The sequence below is a fragment of the Corapipo altera genome, unplaced genomic scaffold (assembly GCF_003945725.1).
Source record: "Corapipo altera isolate COAL_440 unplaced genomic scaffold, ASM394572v1 61411, whole genome shotgun sequence".
In the NCBI taxonomy this organism is placed as follows: domain Eukaryota; kingdom Metazoa; phylum Chordata; class Aves; order Passeriformes; family Pipridae; genus Corapipo; species Corapipo altera.
Genome location: NW_020884875.1, coordinates 24,552,578 through 24,577,069, shown reverse-complemented (window position 1 = coordinate 24,577,069; position 24,492 = coordinate 24,552,578). Strand labels below are relative to the sequence as shown.

Genomic DNA, 24,492 nt, shown 5'->3' with positions numbered 1-24,492 from the left:
CCAGAATAATGCTTTAAAAAGAACAATTTATTTCAAATATGTGTAATGCATAAAATGTACAGAATCTTTACAATGAAGGTAAATTAACAATATCTATACAGAATATTGCAAAATAGTACAGAAGAGGAATTTTTTTTACCCCATGGAAAACACAGTATGTTGTAACAAAAACTAAAGAGGGAAAATAAGTATTTCCAGCTGTGGACATAATCACTTTTCCTGTCACTTTCTCTGTAAACAGCCATTAAATTTGAAAAACTGGAATGCAGTTAAGAACCATCTCGTCCATGTGCAATTGAAATGTAGATTTTATTAATTACATCACAGTTTTTCTGAAACTAAGAGTATCCAACAGAGAGGCTGTGTTTGAGACTTCCTAGTCACTTGTCAGCCATACAGTTTATTTACTGTGGTCATTGTGTCTGTGGACTACATGTGCCTGTTCTCTCAAGGGTGCTCATAGAACAAGTCAGACTGCATGGCTGCTCTGTACTTCACATCTGTGAGAAAACTGGTATTTAACCTCAGCCACAGTCCTTGGGGGAGGCAACTACTGTGCTTACATGAGGAGTCAGCATGACTGAAGCAGAGGAAGATGAGTGTTCTTCATATTTTCTGGTGGTGAATGTGAAGAGATTGGAGACAAACTGGGAAAAAGTTGAGAAGCTATAGCTCTCTGATAATTCCTCTCTAGACAGGAGGTATTCCTGTGTTCACTTTTAGTTCCTCCTTTTTTTTTTTTCCAGCATAGTTCTTATACCTGCAACACAGACATTTTAAAAGGCCTATGGTGCAGTAACCAGTGAGCAGCTACTCAGTTTTACCAACTGGATGCAAAACCAAAAATCCCATGGCAATATTCCTCACAGTGGTAGTTGCTGTTGTTCTTTTTGTGTTCGTAATAATGAAAAGTCTTAAAAAATGGATACTTCTCATTGACTGGCTGTCAGATGATCGCATTCTGCTCTTACTTATACCAGTACTGTAAGAATCCAGTTAATTTCAGTCATTCGTTTCAAGTGTATGTAACAACAACAGTATTTAGAGGTAATATATACAATATATATAGGAGGAGGTAATATATACAGTTTTGTTTTTTAGAAGAGCATACTGCTACAAAGGATGCTTCCCAGGAAGAATCTGAATCAATTCCAGAGTACACTGCTGAAGAGGAGCGAGAGGACAACAGGTTATGGAGAACGGTCGTTATTGGAGAACAAGAACAGAGAATTGATATGAAAGTCATTGAACCATACAAAAAGGTCATTTCACATGGAGGTAGGAAAAACCTATAAGTATTTTTTAAATTGATGTAAAAAAATCATGCTTTATTGATCATGATTTCTGGTTTTGTTCTGTTATCATACTGGCAGGGGGAGAGAAAATTTTATTTTTCAGCCTTGGCTGAAAATCAACTTGACTTTCAATTCAGTGTGGCAATGACTAATAAGTGTTTTAAATTCAAAGCTATTTCAGGAGCAGCAAACTGACATACATGTGTCAGGAACAATTTGGTCATTGTAGGCTAAAATTGTCTTGAACAAGTTAAAAATCTTTTGACCTACAGCAAAATAAAATTTTGAAAACATTATTCTGTGGATTTTGACAAAAGCTTTTGCATGAGGTAGTAGAGTGGCAAAAACAAAGATACAGAAAGCCCTGGGGTTTTCATTCATCTGGCTAAGCTCCCTATGCTGTTTTTCTGCCATTTATAGTTGTTGGCAGCATTTCACCAGGAACTGGTTTATGGGGTTTTTTCACGTAATTTGTTAATGAAAATCAAATAACTTATCGAAAAAAACATTTAAAGTAGGAAAATGACCTTGTATTCTTGTTATATTGTCTAATTTGCTCATCTGCTCCGCAGCCTCCTCAGAGAATCACAGAATTTGCTGAGTTGGAGAATTTGTAGTTCTGGTGTTACTAGTACACTTCTGTATAAATTAATACAAATGGCTAAATATTACTCTAGATATTAACGGAAGAAAGAGAAACAAAGCTTTCTAAGTGCCTTTTCCTATTTGTCTCAGGTTTAGATTATCTTTGGACTCTGTATCTTTCAAGGACTCTCTTTACTCTCTGTTAAGTAAAGTGTTGTGTAAGGATGAGTTGTTCTATTCCTGCAAAACCTGAGGTAGGCAACTCAGCCTCTCAGAGGTGAGATTTGTGAGTTTATATGAGGATCCTTTTGTCACAGTGTTGTTGATCTGTAACATCATTTAAAGCTCAGCCATTTTTTCCAGTATATTTTCAGTGTTGAATCTCTATCTGGTAAAAGTGACATAAATAAATTATGGTTAATTATATTACCTGAGGATGTGGTTCACAGATTTGTGCATTTACATTAAAAAGCAGATAAATGCTAGCCTACAGGTATTAATGGTGGCCAGTGTGCAGAAGGTTTAATCAGAATTAATAATGTTCAAACCTCCAAGTATTTGTGCACTACCACACCACCATCAAAGATTTATGAATATGATGACACCTCAGACACAGTTTAGCAAACAGACACAGATGGCATAATTTAGGAAACAAACACAAAATACTTTGGGGCCTTGCTAATTGTGTTTATATATTTTTTTATGCTGTAAACTAGTCAGTATACATTTGTGGTGAAAACTGTTTCCTAGTAGATGCTGGTGTATATATGTATATCAGCATTTGTGAAGAATAAATACTAGTCCATTTTAGCGAGTGAATAAGTAGCTCTGGCAGACATCTCTGATGGCAATTGTGAAGTACATAATAATGCACAGTTATCAATGGGAGTCTAGGTAACTCAGTTAAACTCAGTATGAAATAATTTGAATTCAAATTTTATGTGTCTGGCACCTTGTTTTGTTAGATCACTCAAATCTAAGATAAAGAGCATTAAGTTTCCTTTACTTTTGAAAGGGTGCTGGTCAGTGGAGTTAGCCATTAGACAAACAGTGTGAGATAGAACAATAAGTTTCAGTCTACCGGTGCCTAAATTGGAAATTTTGCCTCATATCTAGCCAAATCAAAGTAGGTTAAGGACTGGATTAGATGAAGTGGCAAACTGGAGATGTGGAAACCAAAATCATTTTGTTGCATGGATTGTGGGAAGACTTTGCACAGCTCTAACAGTTTCTGCATTATGGCAACTAGGCCTATTCTGTATGAAGTTCGCTTGGCAATACTTTAGTGGAGTGTTTAGAGGGCCAGGAATCTTTTCTTTAACCTCAAGATTAATAATAGATTCTGACTAAAATTAGTTAATTGGAAGTCAAGCAGTCTTGATGATTTGATGGTCTACTGAATATTCCTCCCTGACAAATGACAGACAACAGCAAATGCAGAATTTATGTGGTAGCCACAAAGTAGGAAAGGGGAGAGTAGACTTGGCAGTGTAGGCATGAGATTGTCTTCAACATATTTCTCTTTGCACAGGCTGAGAATTTGGGCAAATGGCATTTACTGCCTTCTAGTGGTGAATTAAAATGCACTTCTCCCTTGGATGAACATTCCTTCTCTTCAAGCATGTGTGAGGAAAAGTGGTTTAGACTTATCTGTGGGTTTTTCTTCCATGGGTTGTTAGTTAGCATCTGCACGTAATCATTTTGCTTTCCATGAACTTTGGACTGTTCTGTGTATTTTAGTGGGCACACCTGCCACAATGTGCTCTCGCTATCAAACTCCTGTGCCAGCTGGACAGATTTCTTTATGGCAGCATGATATAAAATCTTTTAAAGTTTTCTTTTAATTTTACGTAAGGAAAGAAATGTCCTCCGTATTTGAAGCCTGAGGAGGAAAGAAATACTGCTTTATTCCTGTTGTTGTTTAACCCCAGCTGGCAACTAAGCCCCACACAGCCACTCACTCACTCACTCACTCCTCCCTATGGTGAATTAGAAGGGTAAGAGTGAATAAGCTTATGGGTTGAGATAAGGACAGTTAAATAGGTGTGCACTCCAGCAAATCAAAACAAGGAATTCATTCACTGCTTCCCATCACCAGGAAAGCAGAGCTCCATTGTGAGTAGCAGTGACTTGGGAAGACAAGCACCATCACTCCCAGCTTCCCCCCTTCGTTCTTCTCCCCACGGCTCTGTATGCTGAGCATCATGCCATATGGTATAGAATATCCCTTGGGTCCATTGGGGTCAGCTGTCCTGGCAGTGTCCCCTCCCAACTTCTTATGCACCCCCAGCCTGCTCACTGAGGGGGAAGAGCAGTACAAGAAGTGAAAAAGGCCTTGGCTCTGTGCAAGCACTGCTGAGCAATGACAAAAACATTTCTATATTATCAACACTGTTTTCAGTGCAAATCCAAAACATAGCCCTGTATTAACCACTGTGAAGAAAACTAAGTGTATCCCAGCCAAACACAGCACAATTCCATAATAATCTAGCTGAAACAATCATTTGTGCCAAAAACAGGACCATGAGCATTTTAGTTAGACTTAGATGCTGTCCTCTGGTATCGAAAAAGCACTGTGGAAGTCTTAAAATCTCCTTTTAGAAGGGTTGTTTAAGTCGTGGTATTATCCTTTAATTTTTGTCAGGAATGTGTTTCTGTCTCTGAGGGAAATGAAAATTTCCTTCCTTCACAAACATTATCGTCTCCCTGTCATGGTCAGTTTCTTCTAGATTCTTTTGAAAAGCTTTTGAATTGTTCTCTGAGTATATCCAGCTTTGACTCTCTGCATCATTAGTGCTATCTACTTACAACCATTTTTACCGCATGTTTATAAATTCCCTCCTGATTGCATGTATCCTTTAAGCAAAACTTAAAAATGAAATGCAGGAGTATTTTTTATTTATCATTACTAATACAGGATTGTGGAGAAGACTAACCATCATTAATCCATCACAAGAAGAAAATATTTTATTTTGGGTAACAAGGAACATCCTGGACCCCAGAATGGTAGTGCTACAGCTTTGAGGGTTTACAGCTGTTTTTAGGCAGTGGTGCAGCCCAGAGAATGCCAGAATTGGATGATTGGAGTGTCCAAGGTAGAAAAGTAATTTACACAAACTTGCAAGAAAGGATTTAACTGGTCCCCAGGAGCTCTTAAGGTATAGTGGTATGGAGTCATAATTGTAATATCCTAAAGCCATTGGAGCTGCACCAACCAACTGATACTGGATTGGAAGACTTTGCAAAACATCATTCAAACAATGCAAGACAGCAAATGTAGGAGATTTTCTTTAGCCCCTTATTACTCAATCTGAGGTGAGCATTCAGCACATAATTGCCACAGAGATGCAATGAACCTTAAGTAGAAGCCTTAGAAGGTGTTTTTGCTGGTCTCTATAAAAAGTTTACTAATAGTTGTGCTAAGTGTGTTTTTTTAGAATTCAACTGACTCTCATACATCCTTATGACTTGATGATAGTTCGTACATTTTCAATCTGCTTCAGCATTAGACATAGTGGCTCTATTACAGGACTTTGAGATTTCTTTTTAAATTTATCCTGTTAAAAGCCTTTGACAAAGATAAAAATGCCTTTTCATTTTTTTCCACAGGATATTATGGTGATGGTCTGAATGCTATCATTGTGTTTGCAGCATGCTTCTTGCCAGACAGCAGTCGAACTGATTACAACTATGTCATGGAAAACCTTTTCCTGTGAGTGATACGTAAGCAATGTAGCAGAGTCTTTTGGGTTAGTACTCATAATTATACAGTGAGAGGTAACCTGTCTTTAATTAAGAGGTACTTTTGGTCATTAGAAGTGGAGTGATCTGAATGACAAGGAAAAGAGTAGTTTTAGATAAACTTCTCATTGGAGTATTATTTTGTTATTTTTTACCTATTCACTCTCCAAAATTAAGATGTATTTGTCAGTACCAAATCTGACTGTAGTATTTCCCTAAATGTCAAGGAATGCAGTATCTTCAACTCCTTGGGACTACAGTCTTTGCACTGTTTCACTAGTGATTTCCATCTCTCGCTGAGAACAATCAGCTTACACCACTAGACTGTTTTTTACTGTGTGTTGTTGATTGTATATTATCATGATGTATCACTGTATATATTTTTAATATATGCTGTGCTGTGTTCAGAAGTCACAGGGCCATTTTTTGACACTTGTTTTTAAAATACAGGATAAATGGCAGTTACTGACACAAACAGCTCTAAGTATGTTTCCTGACTCCGGCTGCTTCTGCTTCATCTAGAAGTGGCAGGGGCCAGTTCGGCAGGACACAAATTTGGCCACAAAAACCCAAATTTATCACAGGAAAATTACTCCTAATAGCAATTTGTTTTGGCAGCCAAAAATTGGGAAGGCAGCACTACCCTCAAGTATCTCCAGCTACTTCCACTTACAACTGTTAAAAAATCAATCTATCTAGTGTTTTCTGTGCTAAAACCCAGTAAGTCATTTCTAAAGCCAGCAGGAGACCTGGCCTTTGCCATTTGCAGCTTACAGGGCACTAGAGCACAGACCAAAGTCTCCTTAAAATTCCAGTCCTTGAAGATGCACTTGGTGATAGCCAATGCCTTTAACATTGTCTTTATGAGTGAAAAACAAGAATGGGTGCTTTAGTTCCTGGTCAGAACAACTGCTATCATTTGCCTGGTAGAGCCTCTAAGAGCCCCATGTAATCTGATAACTGATATACACAATGCCCAGTGATTTAAAAGGTAGGCAGGAATTACTACAGTGGTTGCAACTTGGTAAGTAAGGAACAAAGCTGAAAATAACTGTGACTGGCATTCAGTAGTTCTTCTTTGTCTTCACCCAAGACCCTTGTCCAGATAGAGTTGGTGGTAAATGGACTTCGCAGAGAAAGCCCTAAGAGCCTTTTCCACATGGCTTGAGGTTACTGCCAAAGTCAGTTTTAAAATAACTTTCTCTGGAGTAGTAGTATAAGAGAGTGTTCAGGTTGGCTGTGAACCTTAAGCTTATTTTAAGGCTTATCTCTTGGCTCTCTCTGAGACAACAAGAAAAGGGAAAATTAGTTTGCCCCTTTCTTCCAATTGTAGGCCTTTTAATTGCATAGAAGTAGAGGGATTGCAACAGTTTACTAAATGTGCAATAACTCATATATTTAAACATTTGTTAATTCTTTACTATTGAATTATATAGCAATCTGGAGAGACCTGCAAATCACTGAATCTTTTTCCATTTTTAATACAACCTATTTCTGATGGATAATAATGTACGTGCAATGTATAGGCCACCTCTAGTTTCTGATTAATAAGTGTCCTCAGTTACTGCCAAGTTTTGCAGTTACTTTCCCATCTGGATTCCTTTCACATTTCCCATTATCTTATTCCTTCCTGTTTGTTATCTTGACTATTCCTGTAAAACTGTTTTTGAAGGATGGAGTTTGGGCCAAAACGCTTGAGGCATCTTCTAGAGCACTCCTAGATAATGAAGCACCACACAGAAAATTCTGCTGTTTAATTTGTGGCTGCCTGACACAGTCAACAGATTAAAAATTTTGTAGAAGAATCTCAACTTGAAAAATCACACTTTGAAAACAAAACCATTGCTTTGCTTGCAGAGTGAGGAATTTGTTCTAGTCAATGAGAAAAATTCTGTCCACCTTTTCAAATAATAAAGAAATTGCCATTATTATCAAATAATAAGAAATTGCTAGATAGGTAAGCTTTGCAAGAAAGCTCAGCATCCTTAAAATGGCAAATGGTCTAACACAACCTAAATTGGATAAGAGCTGTTGAATGAAAGTATGTGAGATAAGTGGGATCTGACTAAAAAACTAGCAGAGATTCTTTTTTGTCATAATAGTCCTTTATGATTGTTCTTATTATAACTGATTATTCATAATATTCACAATTCCCTTTGCCCTTAGTAAACACAGATATTTTTCAGACTGTTTTGGTAAGTACTTATACAAACTTCTGTACGGTTCAATGCCTTTAAAGCACTAGATGTTGTGCCCTGTGAGAAGGGCTAATTTCGTAACTTGTCAGGTAGTCAGTAGGTTCAGTTAAATTAAGCTTTATGCATCAAAATCTCCATGCAATCCCTTGCTTTGCTATTTCACTGTTAGACATGAGCCTTTACAAGTATCAGGCAAAAGCAGGGAATGCACAACTGCAGGGTAAGAAAGAGCATTGAAATGCATTGAGTGAGTAGTGATTTAGATGGGATTTATCAAATGCATGGAACTGGTCTACTTAATGGCTGCCCACTTTATGCCCAGGTAAAATATCACTCTCTTTGGTCAGAACTAGATTTCCTACAATTCTTTTAAAGACATTGCATTCTAAGGAATTTCAAGGTCAGATTAGATTGTGAACATTCCCACACACGTGTGAAAGGTACCATTGTGCTCAGGGATAGAACTGCCTTTTGTAGTGAATGCACTTAGGCATTCAGGTTTTTAAGGTGTGACTTGCGGTTTTTCATTCGAGTTTTTACAGAGGCATGCCTTGAGGCTGCTTAGTAGAGAAAACAATTTGAATATTCCTGTGATGATCAGCTGCCAGATGAGGTAGGGACTACTGAGTGGAACATCTGCACATAACGTCCCAGACAAGAATTTAAAATTGTCCTCGCATTTGACTGAGTAGTGTGCTCTTCTGGGTAGGATGAATGAGTGTTTGGAGTGTTATTCTCACAAAATGAAGTTATGTCATGGAGTGATCTCTCCCATCAGAAGTCAGGTTGATGGACAAGTTTTATTAGCCTTGAATTTCAAGTGTTTGTAGTTTGCAGTCACAGACTCAGTAGCCATAGTGTGAGGATCACAAAAATTTTAAACAAGTTCACCCGTCTTCTCCTGACACTTTTTATTTTTGCATTGAACAAACTTCATCATCCTTGATGATTAGAATAGTGAATAGAAGTTTCTCAATAGTTAATTTTAGAAGTTCTTAGGGCTTCACATGGTCCTGCCATGTTCTCCCTTGCAAAATCTTATTATTTAATGTCTTTTTAAGAAACAGCAAAGTCACCAATGAGATTTGAAAACTCACTAAGAAACAGTATTTTTGTAAGGAAACCACATATTTTTGAAGACAGAGATAAGACTGTGGCTTTCTAGTTACACATCTACAGGTACCATGGTGACCAGTGCTAAATGTTTGCTTCGGTTTAAAGGAAAAGAAAAGCTTCTCTTGTAATAAATTGCTTAGTCTGCCTTGATTTATTCCTAGTAGATTGATTTAGTTTGGGCTTAAGCAGATAGTGTACAGTTTGTGCTCACTGACATGTGTACTTTTACCAGCTATGTAATCAGTACCTTGGAGCTGATGGTAGCTGAAGACTATATGATTGTCTACTTGAATGGAGCAACACCAAGAAGGAGGATGCCTGGATTGGGTTGGATGAAAAAATGTTACCAGATGATTGATCGACGGTCAGTAATATTTTCCTTAATCCATTATTTTAAACACTGACCATTTCTGTTACTCCCCTGTATGCCAGTGTTCACTGTATATGATCTTTCTGTATCTTTTGTGGGGTTTTCTGTTGTTTTTAAGAAACCATTGCTTTTTTACTTAGATTACGGAAGAATCTGAAATCATTTATAATTGTTCATCCATCATGGTTTATCAGGACAATTCTGGCTGTGACACGACCTTTTATAAGGTATGTAATGAATACCAGTGATTTTCTATGTCCCTAAGAATACATAAGTGCCCTAAATCATCAAACATAGCTGTTAATCTTTCACTGAAGAGTGCTCATTTTATAGCTTATGTTTGGATTTTGACAGTTCAGTTTCCTAAAGTGAGTGGGGGGGAAAAAGTGATTTAAATAAGTATCTAGTTGCAGACAGCATAGGGATGGGTTTGTACGCTGGTATGCCTATGGAGAACTGGGAATTCAGTCTCTTGAAATTGTCTTGTTTGAAGCCCAGCTCAAAGGCATGTAGAAAAGGGGACTGCATGTAATGAAAATCACCTTATATAAAAAATCCTGGCTATAGGACCATATTAAGCTACAGTTCTTGGTTTTTAAAAATCAGTTGCTGCTCATATTAGAGGACTGCCTGCAATCTGTTGTGTTTAAATGCATAGGAGTTCTGGTTCCAAAAAATATGCTTTGATTAGTAAAAAGGCAGAAAAATTTGTTACTGACTTTGAAGACCTCACATATCGCTGAAGCAGATAGGGAAGTATGCAGTTGAAATCCTGAGAGCAGACTGACAGGTGTGAGGAGATGCTTCAGGTAAGAGAAGAAGCATCTTCTACTGAAGCCACACAGTGAATGACATACGTCATGACAGATCTCAGAGCGTTCTGCTCCCAGACTGCAGATGAAGACACTGGAGGTGTCTGTCACAGAGTACTCTGGCCTGACAGGGTAACATTTGGATGGGGAAACATGATTTCTCCTATCACTACCAAAGTGCAAAAGGCAGAGTATCATAATGGAGCTTCTTCTTTCAGATGTGGTATCTTTTAAGACCGAGGAGAAAGTGACAATTCAAAATACCAGAGTAACAGAGAAACAATACTTGGAATTATCAATAGTAATTATAATTCATTGGTCTTTTATTCAAAATGATTACACTGAGCAGCAGTGATTACAGGTTTTTCATTGACAAACAGGAGAAAATGTTTGCTCTAAATAGTTTGTCAAAGCAAATTAGTGGTACAAAACTATAGATACTCATGTCATGGCCAGGCTTTGTGAATGAAGATTTGAGAACGGCTCTACCCACAATTGTTACAGGCATGCTGGTGGCTAAAGAGGCCAATGCAAGATAGACAAGATCAGTTGCAAAAGGCACAGCAGAAAGACTCCTTGAATGGTATTGGCAGGATCCAATTCTTTCTGCATTGTATTTTCTCTTCGATGGTGATCCTGTGTGCATTCTCAAAAGAAGTAGCAGTGTTATAGATAGTGTGTCTCCAGACCTCCCAATTGGAGGCCAGAGTAGACCAGCAATGAAGATCAATGTGGCCAAAGCTGAGATGTTGCTTCAGGGAGTCCTTGTATCTTCTCTTCGGGGCTCCTCTCTTGCGGCAGCCGGTGGCAAGTTCACCATAGAGCAAGATCTTAGGGAGGCAGTGGTCCTTCATCCTTGAGACGTGCCCTGCCCAATGCAGTTGTGTTCTCAGCAACATGGCCTCCATACTCATAAGTGCTGCCTATTCTAGAACAGACATGTTAGTTACATAATCTGACCAGTGGATGTTTAGGATTGTACGGAGACAGCATTGATGGAAGCATTCTAGGAGTTGCAGGTGGTGGCGGTAGATGAGCCATGATTCAGACCCATATAAGAGAGTAGACAGCACAATGGCTCTGTAAACACTGATCTTTGTACTTTTCTTCAAGTGTTTATTCGCCAAACTCTTTTATGGAGTCTTCCGAAAGCTCTATTTGCCTTTGGTAATCTGTTGTCTATCTCTCCATCAATCTTACCTTCTGAGGAGATGAGGCTCCCTAGGTAATTAAACTGCTGGACTGATTTGAGCTCTGATTGGCCAATGGTGATATGGAGATGATGGAAGACTTCCTGAGGTGCAGGCTCATAGAAAATTTGAGCAGTCTGATTTATCTCTCTTCTTCTTATACAAAGTGATGATGACTGCATCACGAAGGTCTGATGGTAGTTTACCTAGTTCCCAACAGCACACCACAAACTCGTGGAATTTAGCATGGAGTGCTTGGCCCCCATACTCCCAGACTTCACGTGGAATACCATCAACCTCAGCCGCCTTGCCAGTTTTCGCCTGCTGTATGGCCTTAAGAGTTTCTCCCAAAGTGGGGGCAATATCCAATTGATTCTTCACTGGTTGTTGTGTAATTTACTGAATTGCTGAGTCTTGAACTACACGGTTCTAGAGACCAGTTAAAACTCTCCATTTCAGCCAAGTAGACTGAGTCTCTGTGCAAGATGAAAATGAAGAACAAATGAGAGGTGAAAAAGGTGGGCAGGACACATGGCCAGTGTGACTTGTAAAAATGACATGAGATGTTTGAACCCGTACTGAGGACAGAAGAACATTATGAGAAAGTTGAGTAAACAACTCCCTGAGGCATGAAAAGTGAGAGTCAATTCAGTAATAAGCAGCGTTAAGGAGATAGAAACTTGATTAGTTTGAAGCCCAATGGCTATAACTTAGTTTGCTAGCCCCAAGCTGTTTACTGACAGGCACGGTGGGAATTTTGGAGTAAGAAATGAGTTGGTCACAAGGCAAGCAGAGATTTCAGTGAGATAGCTAAAGGTGAGCAACATTATTTTAATTGTATTTCAGCTGAGATGCAGAATAAAACAGTAGAAATTAAGAACCTGAAAGACATCAGAATGGCAAGGGACAGTCAAGTCACTGAGGGTGTGCTAATCTCAAGTCTATCTCAATTTTACCTCAAAAACTGTCAATCAAATTTGGTGGAGTCTGGGACTCGACTTACAAACAGTAAGTCTGTCTGAAAAAGCAGAATGAAAGAACTAGAGGTAGCAGAGAGAGATCCTAGGTACTCTTTTAGGACCAGATGCTCACACCAAAAATCATTTGATCTGTAAGGCAAGGAATTAGATTTCTAATAAAATAAGTATCTGTGAAACATATTTGTCACTTGATGGAAATATTTTAATAATAGAAAATTACTACTATTAGCAGCATGTTTTCCCTAAAGTCTGAAAGAAACAAGGACTTACTTTGGCCCATAAACTGACTTCTACATGAAGGAATTACTTAGAAGTCAGTCACTGTAGTGGAGTTAGTGGACCCAGGAGAATCCTCAAGGGGAAAAAGTAACCTTCAAAAGATTTTTTTAAATCTGCCCTGCTCCCCCATCTTTAGAAGCTTCTGATTGGCTTGCAGCTTGCCGAGTTACTTTAGCTGGCAGTTCTGATGCTACAGTCTATGATTAACATTTTGAATAAAATGCTAAGAATTACCTGTATGTTTTCGTGCTTTGACTGGTCGATTGTGAGTGATGCTTGCATCCTAAATGTGGCCATTGGCCTGCTCCAGTGTGCGTGCCTTGCTTTATGAGCCAAATGAGATGGACTTCTCATAACCTCATACATATCAAATAACTTAGGTTAGCCAAGTGAATAGCCTTATGTTTTTAAGTGTGTTTTGTGGACAATTTAGCCTTTTTCCAACTGATCAGTTTTCAACCACAATAAATGAGTCATTTAGCACAGCTGAAATAAAAAAGGTATTTTATCATAAGAAGGCTCTGCAGTAAGAATAGACACAATCATATCTGTACTTGTCTGAACAAATGAGGAAGTTCAGTTTTATTTTGTTTGATTGAGAATCAGTGTAAAATAGAAATGCTAAGTCATCATGATCACTTGTTAACCATCGTGATGATTGTGGTCATGTTAAGTGAATGCTTCCCATCTCTTTTTACATGTAAGTATTCTCTAAGAGATTCTTTTCAGAATTTTAACACATCTCCTTCAAACTGTAAAGCTAATTGCATTGTCTAGCAGGTAGGCATTACAATTTATAATGTCGTGAATACTGTGATTCAGCCTAAGAAAGGAGCAGCCAAAGGTCTAGACTCAATTTCAGCGTCACTAGAATTCAGGTAGGCTCATGATTAGCTGAGCTCTGTAATTGAAATATGAATATCAAAGTGCTTAATTATTTAATACATGCCTTCATTTATTTTTAATATTTCATAAAGGATTGGGGGACAAAGTCAATTAATATGTTTTTTTCTGTGTTTCAGCTCTAAGTTCAGCAGTAAGATACAGTACGTCAACACACTGGCAGAGCTTCATGAGATGATTCCAATGGAATATGTGCAAATACCAGACAGTATTGTCAAGTAAGTGATGTACAGTAAGCGTGTACTTGTTCTAATGGAAACTATTTCCACAAACTAATAATAATGTTTAAGACTCTGTAAAAAAACCAGAAAATACTTTCCTGATAATCTTAAAAATGCTTATGTGTTGTTCCACAAACATTTTACTGTCAAACTCAGAAGCAGGAAGCCACTGTATAATGGAAACACAAAACACAATAAAGATATACTCCTTGGGGAGAAGGAGAATAGTTTAACCTTTCCACGGGTATCATCTGTGCCATATTTTTCCATACCTTTTTAAGTAAAAGTGTTTTTAAGTTTTAGTCATACAGGGCTTTGAACTGAAACAATAACTAAAAGATAGCCTGTTCAATAGGAGACCACTGAAAGTCTGTACATTCACCTTTCCTTATCTTGTTGATTTTCATTTTTAAATCCAGAACCACTGAAAGACAGTTTCTCAGTTTTTGCCACTTATGTCCAGAAGTTTTTTAAATGCAGGCATTTAAAGGGCAGTATCTATTAAAAGGAAAGTAAAGTAAGGAAAGTATATATTAAAAAATTGTAGGAAGTTGATTGTTATTGCTCATCCTAACTGACTTCTTTTCAGACCTGAAAACAACAAAATGGAATCATATACCAAGACAGAAAACATGATTGATTGAAAAATTCATGGGTTTCATGTAGTTTCTATTAAATAGACAATCCTACTCAGTGATGTTGTTTGTTTGGGTTTTTTTTAATTGTTCTCTTTATCAAATGTCTTAGGTTTTGAACAGCGAAACATTCTGTTCTAGTAAGTAATTTGATGAGCAGATACATAAGTATGATTGTCTTTTCCTTTTGGTTTTTCAGTGACAGCTTTTGGAGCTGTCATAGATCTCTTCGACCCAGGCAGGAGTTTTCATACCTGTCTCACATTAGTTGCAAAGCAACGTAATTTCCTTCATCGAGCTAATGGTGTAATTCCAGAGAGCAACTAGGAAGCCCAGTTCTGGCAATGGCACTTGTGAAAGCAGCAAATTACAGTTGTGAAATCAGAGGTCATAGAGACTTTCACTCAATTTCATTTGCTGCTGTAACTTTTTCAGAGGTGGAGTGATGCTAAGAATGTGGAACAGAGACCGTTAGTCAACTGAGAAAGACATGTCCATAATGTCTTAACATCCCTAACAATTTTTCATCCTCCCTCTCTCCCTTCTTCCCTCCCTTCCTTACTCCATCCCTCTCTCCCTTCCTCTTTTGATTCCTATAAAAATTTTAATTTCTTATAGTTCCTTTTGATAGAAACTTTAACGTGATACTCAGCTTCTGTCTCTGTTTCCTTGCCGTGTTTACTGTTAGGCTGCAGCAGCATACACATCTGTGTTATACACATTTTTACTTCCTTGTAGTGTTGGGGAAGTCCATTCACCTCTCAGACCAAAGGTGAAAAGATCACAGCATTAGTACCAAATAAACTTTAGTACTTAAAACTGAAGAAATTTTAGGGAACTACCTATTTCATGTCATCAGCAGCCAGATGAGAGATCATGATTTTGCTGAAAAAGATAGAACTCGAAAGGTGACAATTGTGCCTATTGGTGGCAAGCATTTTCAAGATGCTGTGATATCAAGATTTAGTGGCTCTGTGCATTCAAGACACTGTGAGTGGTTATTCCCATAGCACAGGGAGGAGAGCAGCATTCAGCTGATAGTTTCTCTTCTACTGCAAGTTGAGAAAGGTTCCTGTAGAAAATTACATTTAATCTTTTGGCTTCATAATTGCTCCATTGGCAAGAAGAAATATACCACCTATGCTCAAGAGGAATCCCACCAGCAGAACGTACATAGTATTTGGGTTGTGTGGTTAGTTGGTAGTTTTTACTGAAGTGGAATACAATGTACTTGCTGTATATATGATATTTTACATCTTTTCTCTTCCTTCGTCCACTCTTATCTTGTAAGGTATGATGAAGAGAAGTGTATTAAGAGAAGAATGAGGTAAAACCTGCTTTCTAGCCCCTGCTGCCGCTCATAATGGAGTGAATCTGTGTGACAGCCTTCCACCTGCAGGCGACCTCAACAGCTGAACGAGAGAGGACTTGCAATGATGTGGAATCTTACTTTCCCCTTCAAGCTGTTGAGATCAGCCTCCCTTGCAAATAAAACTCACTGAACTGTAAATGTCCTTGACTTGGCCCAGGCTGCAGCTAGTTTAATATTATCTGATAGAGCAACTAAATGCTTTCAGCTTTGTCCACTAGGCATGCCTCAGACCCCTGCTGCTTCTCTGTCTGCCTCCAAATGAGCTCAGTAAGAGTTACAAATTTAAGGTGGGTTGAGCACAGGGATAAATGGTATCATATTGAACTGAGGAGCTTTAGGGTCAGTGTGCCCTAAATCCTATTTTAGAAGCATGTACTATACTTGTTCTTTGCTCTGCTATTGCTCTGCTTCTCTCTTATGCTCTGCTTGCTTCTCTGTTTCTTTGTATCAATAACTTTTACTCGTGCAGACTGGATGAAGAGCTGAGGGAAGCTTCAGAAACAGCTAAGTAAGATAGCTTTCAGCTGGATGCTGGCGTTATATTTACTTGTTTCACAGGAATAGTTTGAATGTAGTAGTACGCTATATGTTTGGTACAACAATCAGCTTGTAGTTTCAATTACTGTGTAAGTTGTCATATTTGTAAATTGACTTCCCCTCTCACTAAAAGCAGCCTTCTTTTGTACTGCTGGGTCTCAGTAAGAAGGAATCACACCCTTATGCTATAAAAAACTTTTTTGCTGTTTTTTGATTATGGTTTCTGTAGTCATGGGGATGACTGAAATCACTTATTTACTCCATTAAAATGGATCATTAAACATTTTCTACCCTTCATCTGTTATGTCAGTTTTAAAAAAGTAGTTATTTTTAATTTATTTTTTTTTTTTTTTTTACAATTTACTAAATTAGGTCTAGCTCTTGTACCTCATTCTCAGTTAAGTTAGGTACATAAATTCTCCTTTTTTTCCAGCATTGGCTGGATAGGCCAGGGAATTAATATTTGATAATAATATTGTACTACTTGATAATAATATTGTACTGTATGTGGTCACTTAATAAATCAGTGGCAGCTGATGGTCAGATACTTTAAACTCATAACTCCTTATGAGTTATGAGTTTATGTGCTTTGACACTGAGGCAGTATGGTATAAGGTACCAAAGAAATCCTTAACTAGAAGGATTTGACTCACTGAGAAGAGCTTAGAAAGTATCCAGTGCACTTTCTTCATATGTGTATTTCAGAAAAGATTCTGGAAAAGGAGCCTGTGTCTGCTGGTTCTAGTATAACATTTTCCCATTTTTGTTTTTTATTACCAAAGATTTTGAGGTCTGGAGTTTCTTTTCAGTCTCTTTCCTTCAACTTATGCACTTCAGGATTTTCATCTTACAGCTTCTGCTTTGCTGTACTTTTTCCTACTGTTTCTTCTTTTGCAGTACACATTTTCTTCCTGTTCTCCTGAGACTGGTTTTTAAAACAACCATAGAGAAATATCCAAATCACTGGCCACTGCTTTTTGATTCTAGCAGTTAAACTGCCTCAGAAGCAATGAATTCACATAAGTAGTTATTTGATATCACCTGAATATTTTGTTAAACAAAGAAACCCACCCAGTCTTGAAATGCAACTTCTGTCTCTTCTGTTCAAACATTTTCAAATGCATTGTATATGTGACGGTGAAAACTCTCTGGAAGAAAGCTGCTTTCTTGTTACTCCATTTAAAATAGTAGAGGCAAGCGAAAGGGGAACTAAATATTCATGTGAGGCATCACTGATTGTTGTTACTGCTGGATGTATGAAGTCACTGTAGTGCATTTCCCTTCCCCGACTTAAAAAAATAGCTTAAAAATTTATTACTCAAAGTAATGTGTGTTGCGATCACTAAGATCACTACATTTTTAACAACATTTGTGTGTTGTGCTGTCAAAGATATTCACTACAGTTAGTTATTACATCCCCAAATTTTATGTCATATTTAAAAAGAGACAAAAAAAACACAGAAGAAATGTTTACTCCTCTTTTTCCTTGCATCCAGAACTAGCTGCCTCTCAAATGATCCAGAAATGACTTCAGTGGAGCAGGAGTAAGAACTTATGCCTAATACTGTCATCGCAGTTTAACATTATTTTACAGCCATGCTGCTAGGAACTGAGGCTGGGTAGACTCCATAAAGCTTTTTAGAGACCTAAATACTTTTATGGTAATATTCAGGAAAAAGCAATGAAGCTTTATTAAATTTATATTTTATACAATTTATATATTGTATACTGAATATTTATTATATTTGTATTGCATTGCAAATATGTTTGAAGTGTCCTTGACCATTTCCAAGCAGAGACAGATATAATTCCTAGCCTGAAGATATTCAGGTTAAATTATGTGAAAAGCAGGTAGAAAAAGTGCAGCATGATCAGAGTGAAGATGGTCCCATGCTTTATCCTCAGTTAAAAGTAAAGAGGTAAGCTTGCCATTCTCATTCAGAGATTAAAAAGTCTTGTATTTTATTTTGATTTCTGGACCATGCTCTCATCATCTGCCTTCTCTTTGCTTTTCTGCTTCTCAGCTTCTTTCATAGTTATTTTCCTGATTAAACCTCAAGCATCTTTACATCTTTTCCTTTCAAAGCTGCACTGTTTCCCTTGGAAATGGGAATGTGTCAGTCCTCTGGTATGCTGCTCCTCTGTCTGATACTGTAACTGAAGCATGAAAATGGAAAACACTGCACTGCTCTTACTGTTCATCAGTGAGAGTATTTGTAGCTGTAGTGTGTCACACAAGCACTAACAGTTCCTTGCTAGAACAGCATGTCAGGAGAACCAGCTATTGCAGCAGAGAGTATATTCCTGGCTGGTGTGTACAGGGGAGGAGTGACTGAGGACTTTGCTATCCCTACCCATCTGGTTGGTGTGTAGAAATATAGTGGTGTCTCACCCTGGAATGTTGTTCAGGGACTATCCTATAGTAAACCTGACTCCTCAGTATGATTCCATCAGTAACATGAGTATTGATAAGCAGGCAAATAATTAGAAGTACATGTACCAAAAAGATGCATAAATAAAATGTAGCTTTGATTTTTAAAAATAAAACAGTACTCTAGTAAGCTGTCACATTTTCATATCTGATACATATGTTAGAACCATAAGCTAAATTCCTGATTCCTGGAGCAGTTAACATTATATCTCTGAGCATATTTTTTTTCCTAGGGTGCTGTTTTACTCTGTAATGAATCAATATGAGGACTGCTTTTGAAAGTATAGGAACAGAAAATAACCCGTTAAAGACTATTTACTTACAACTTTGATGTTTTTGTGGCTTGAACAGTTTTCCTGTTTTTCTCAAAAGATAAGCTGAGCAGCAAAAAGCAATATGAGAGAAGAATTTATATTTATTTAAAATAAATATAGTTGAGGCCAAATTAAAGTTAATTCCTGCCATTTATTTTCTCTGCATAAATATGAATCTGTCATCAGAAGTGACAGTAATTTTCCTGTGATCATATCCCTTATTTCTTGTGTCACTTCTTCAGGAAAAAGAATTTCTCATGTAAATCTGTCCACACTGAGAACAGCAGTTTTACACAGATGTTTCTTCCACATGCTTTCTGCTGGAACATCTCTGGAGTCTGCCCAGCTCTTAGTTTGCTTTTGTTGTCTTTTTCATCCTATTCCAAAGGCTTTTGTCTATTGTCATGCTCCCTTGTCTTCTATTTCGTTCAACTCCTTGCACTTCCTCATGACTTAAAAAAAAACCCTATGAAATAATTCACTGTTAAGTAACCCTGTGCATTGTGTAACAGTTTATAAATAAACTGTTACACAATTTATATAAAATATTTTTATATAAATATAAAAAGGAAACTTTAAATAGTTATGTATTCTTTAAGGAAAATTTGTCTTGAGGCAACGTTTATGATGACAGCTTTTTACTTTAAAGAATGCTTCTAAAGTATTTGATGACATGTGCTTTGCACTAAATAGCAAAACTGTACTCTTAGAAACATATTTAGGGCCACACATATCTTGCGACACTGTTGTGTCATTCCAGCACTGGATCTTCCCACATCTGGTGTCTAGTTCATATTGGAATTGCTGGAAAAATAGTTATTATTAATTTCCATAGAATAGTAATGCAACTTATTAAGGTGCGTACTTTCCTGGATGGTAGATAGGATGTGTGTAAATTTTTGAACACCACTGCATTGAAGTAAATGAGAAATGAGGATACTCAACACTTTGCAGGAGCCTAGGATTGGGAAAAAGACTAGTCACATGCTTCATAGCGCTGATTAATTTTTTGTTGTTCTTGTTCTTTGTTGTTCTGTCTTTAATAAATAGCATCGACATGACCCTGAAATAAAAAGCATCCCTGCCGTGCATTTGAAGAAGAGGGTTCACTTTGATTTTCATCACCCAGACACTCACGACCATGCTGTACAATAAGTGATTTGGTCAACTGTGTTTGGTTCATAATTTTTCCATGTCATTCAGCAATTCAAGAAGACCAAAAGGGCCAGTCCTATTGCCATGGATACAGCAGAATTTTGGGGCCTGGTTATCTATGTTGTTTTTCAGAAATGATTTTTCTTTAGGAAAGCTATATCATCTAGCACTGGTTTCTCTGTGTGCGTGCAATTTCTGTTTCAAAGGATACCAACAGTGTGCCTCATGAACGGGTCAATGAGGATGGGGATTTTTTCGTTTTTGTCTTCAGCATATTAGTCTTTATGCATAGCTGAGTGGAATAGTTATTGTTACAATAAATGTTAGTTTGCTTGTGTCACAGAGCAGCAGCAACTGTGTTGTTTAAAAATAATTCTAGAAATGATGCAGGACTTCCTTGAATTTAACAGGTCAGGTTGGATCAGACTTTGGGCAACCTGGTCTAGTGGAAGATGTCCCTGCCCAATGCAAGGGTTTTGGAACTAGGTGATTCTTAAGGCCCCTTCCAACTCAAAGTATTCATACTTCTATGCATTTGTGTTTCTTGCTATCTGAAAAGCCCTTCTATCTTCATTTAACCCTAATGACTTTTTTTATTTGGTCAGAGAAAAACTGATATACTGAAAAATAATAGACTTCCCAGAGGAAGAATCAACTAATTCTGTAAATGATTGTCATATATTCTAAAATCCATGGAGCATTACTTTATTATTGTTTTCTAAACCTGCTTTTTCCAGAACCTTTTTTCTAAGTTGTGAGCTTTCAAATGACATTCTGTCTCCAATTGTAAAGGCTATTAATGCTATGAATATGAATCACATAGTATTTTCTACTAACAGCCAAAAGTTAAACATGTAAATCTAAAGTTGCAAGTCACAGTCGTTTGTTAGGAATACATGTTAAAGTATAAGTAAAAATAAATCTTCAAATGCAGTTTATTGTCTGTGTCACAGTACACAGCAGTAAAAGCATGAAAAAGAAAAAAGCCCTAAGCATTTCTTGCTTGCTGCTGTCCTGTGTACTGCCATAAAAGTCACTACGGTAAATCCTCATATTTACTGGAAAATATCTGCAATTTTTCAGACCATGCTTTTGCATTGAGTGCAGATTAATTATCAAGTGAATACTGTTTGTCTGCTTTAAAAAGACAAGAGTCAAGAATATGACTAATGCTTTCTCTTTCCCTAATGAACACATGCATGCACTTTTCAAACCTCCTGACTCACCTGCCTTTTGGGAAGTCCTAATGCAAATAATAGTATTACATACTCTCTGAAATATTATTCTTTTCTTCACAAGATTCTCATATACCCTAGCATTACATCTGTGGATTCTTTACTTTGTCTGTAAATAAGTCCTTGGACATAACTATTCAAGATAAATTGCACCTTTTAAGTGTGCTCTAGCTCTAGTTCTGTGTTCAGTCTGGAATTATTAATGAAGGAGAAAACAAGCGAAAGGTTTCTTGGGAAATAAAATTTAAGCAGAGGCAGGACAGCACGAGCCTTGATTTTTCAGTAGGATCTAAACTGAAAATTCTCTTTTGTCCTTCATTTAGTAGTTCAATGGTTTTGTTCTGTGGTTTGCACATTTCCGACTCTGTCAGATTCTATCTTGTATTTGCAAGATAGCCTGAAAGCAATGAAGCAAGCATCCATCATTGTGTGCATAGTTGTTCAGCTATTGCAATGAAAATTGAAAATGTTGTTAGAAAAGCAAAAGAAGGCTTTCTTATTGCCCAGCATAAAAAACTGAAATATGTGCCCCTCTTCAGTCCTTGCTTTGTACTGATAGGTGGTGTGTGGTATCTCTGTCATACTTGCTAGTCTGCTGTGTATCACATCTTTCTGTCAGTTCCTGTTAATTTTCAGAGGAAGGACCTAATCCTGCTGACCATTGTTGCTGCTCTGTAACTTTGCCCTAAATTAGGACCTGGTAGTTTCCACCGTTTCTCAGATATTTGAATCCTGGCTTGTGTCTGCCTTATAAAAGTGCTGTCACTTAGTACATTGGGGATAATGTTTTATGTACAGATTAATATTTGTATTGACTTCCAGATGCTAATTAAGCTTCACAAGGATCTAAACTATTAAAAGCATTTAGTAGCATGAAATCGCATCTTTTCTAGACCTGTAGTTTAGGCCACCTAGGATGAGCCCGATGACTTGTGTTATGCTGTAGGTGAGAGAAGTTTTTGCTAAACTTCTGCACAGAGCAGATCTTCAGCACAAATCTTTATTCACTGTCTGAGACTTAAGTGGGTATAAAAGATTTGTGATTTTAGTGGTGGATGTCAGTTCAGAGATTAATTTAATTCTAAAGGCTTTGTATGAAATTACTAAACAGTAAAGCCGTATATGAATTAACCTGATTAATGTGGGTGGACTGGTAGTGGCAGCCTGAGATGGAAGGAATTTGTTTAAGCCAAATGTCACATTAAAACAAAATGGGGCCTCAATGTGATGGTTCAAAAATGATTGCAAGATCAAGGTGTGATTATCTTTGCTTATTAATATATTTTGGAAAGTTTTTTAATGTTATGATATTGCAATTCTATATTATACTAACAATAATGTATCAATATTATTAAATCGGTAGTTTGTTGAAAGAGGAATATCGTATGTATAGTTGCACAGATAAAAGCTTTTATATATGGATTTTTTCTAATGTGTATCAGAGCGCTCAGATCAAATATAAAAGAATAGTTGCAATTTTTTTTGTTAAAATACCTATGCTGACTTAAATTATAGATTAAGCAATACAAGGATATCTAATATCATTGTATGGTTATATACACATATGAATCAGAAATAAAGAACTGCAACCAACCACTAGAACTATTTCCTTTCAGCTCCAAGTTGTGGGGGTTTTTTATTCCCTGGATGTGTAGAAACACTTGATTGTTTTAAATCACAGTTCTTTGCATAGTTACAAATATTCTTTTACTTTCCATTCCCTACCTGTCCTTCCAGAAATTGAAACTGAATCACTTTTGCATCTCATGTTGTTAGTCTCCATCTCTATGTATTCAAATCCTTGTTCTGTTGATACTAGGAATATTTTTCCTGAAACAAAGCAGAAGGAGCTCTTTACGTTGCTTTCTATTTTGTGTCCATGCTATTATCTGAAGGTCAAATACATAGATAGTCTCAGTCCATCTCATATAGTAGGCAGAAAACAGAAGCTACGGGGCAGATTGACTATGAAACCATCTTGACCAGATTAACAACTTTATTGACTGCAGTGAAGGAAGGAGTCAGACCTAGTGGACTTTCAGTCCTCTCACCTGCATGGTACCCTGTGCCCACTGACATCCCAATCTAAGTCTGTTTCAAATGGGTCAATTTATACTGCTGCTTCTTTAAGTAACTAAGGTTTTGGTCTTAAATCCAGAAATATGTTAGGTGTGAGAATGCACCATACTCTGTTATCACTATAATGTGTCATATTTGGATTATAAAGTTAGAAGAAATGGCATTTGAAGCTAATATTTCTGTATCATGAACAAGTAATTTGAATCCAGCATAGTACTATTTCTAAATGATTTTTAAATGCCTCGAGACCAATAGACCCATGTGCCTCTCCTAACTCTAGCTAGTAATCTATGAACAGTCTTGGGAGTAAATGCTGACTCCAGAGAAGGAGGTTTCTTTTGTGTTTGAGATGTGACCTCCGTGGTGGGCTACTGCAGATAAAAAAAGTGTGCTGTGTCTCTCATACAGTATCTAGTCTGTCAGAAAAACTATTGGATTGTCAAGCTCACTGTTCAAAGGAATTAAATTTATTTCTTTATTCCAGGTGAAAAATTAAAAAGTGTAAAATTGCTTCCCAGTATTACCTGTTTAGCCAGGTCATAACTTACTACTAAAATAGAATCAGTTTTGTTAAAAGAAACTTCAAATCAGAGATGTCAAAACCTTATCTGCTTGCCTCTCTTTTATGTATTTCAATAGGCAGCAAGCAAAGCAGCCTCCAGCAATGGTAGGAAAATAATCCACAGAGTACTTGCCATGCTCCTCCCTGAGGCCTGGTATGTAAAGCAGGCCTCAGTGAGAGAGTGACTCAGAAAACAAAGTGCTGGCTTTCTTAGGACTGTGTTAAGCCATTGAAACTGTAAAATTTCATGTCTGTCTTCATCCCTTTGAAATATGAGTAATGTTGCATCAAACAGTCAACCTAAGGAACAGAAAGAATATTAATGTGAGATTTGAGGTTTATGATGTAAAAAAAAGGAACACAGCTAAAATTATCAGTCAGGGAAAGAAAAACTAGGGGAAGGAAGGACAGGTCAGTGAAATGACCAGTGACTGGGGGAAGGTGGGGTTACAGGCATCTTTCTGCTTGAGGCTCCAGCCTTC

General features: G+C 37.3%; 1 protein-coding gene across 6 annotated transcripts in view; it reads left to right on the top strand.

The window, feature by feature from the left end:
* The window catches only part of PRUNE2 (prune homolog 2 with BCH domain), a 148,803-nt gene extending 125,829 nt beyond the window's left edge, over positions 1–22,974 (top strand). The window contains exons 12-20 of one of the 6 annotated variants that reach the window (XM_027634604.1): positions 1,102–1,278; positions 5,490–5,592; positions 9,168–9,299; positions 9,446–9,532; positions 13,589–13,687; positions 15,617–15,652; positions 16,167–16,205; positions 17,731–17,778; positions 20,030–22,974. In XM_027634604.1, coding sequence (XP_027490405.1) covers positions 1,102–1,278; positions 5,490–5,592; positions 9,168–9,299; positions 9,446–9,532; positions 13,589–13,687; positions 15,617–15,652; positions 16,167–16,205; positions 17,731–17,778; positions 20,030–20,051 — 743 coding nt within the window. In that variant the 3' untranslated portion in view covers positions 20,052–22,974. Of the gene's footprint in view, positions 1–1,088; positions 1,279–5,489; positions 5,593–9,167; positions 9,300–9,445; positions 9,533–13,588; positions 13,688–15,616; positions 15,653–16,166; positions 16,206–17,730; positions 17,779–20,029 lie in introns of those variants that run through there. The other 5 variants (XM_027634605.1, XM_027634606.1, XM_027634607.1 and 2 more) reach the window with 5 other exon arrangements.
* The last annotated feature ends 1,518 nt before the right edge of the window (positions 22,975–24,492 follow it).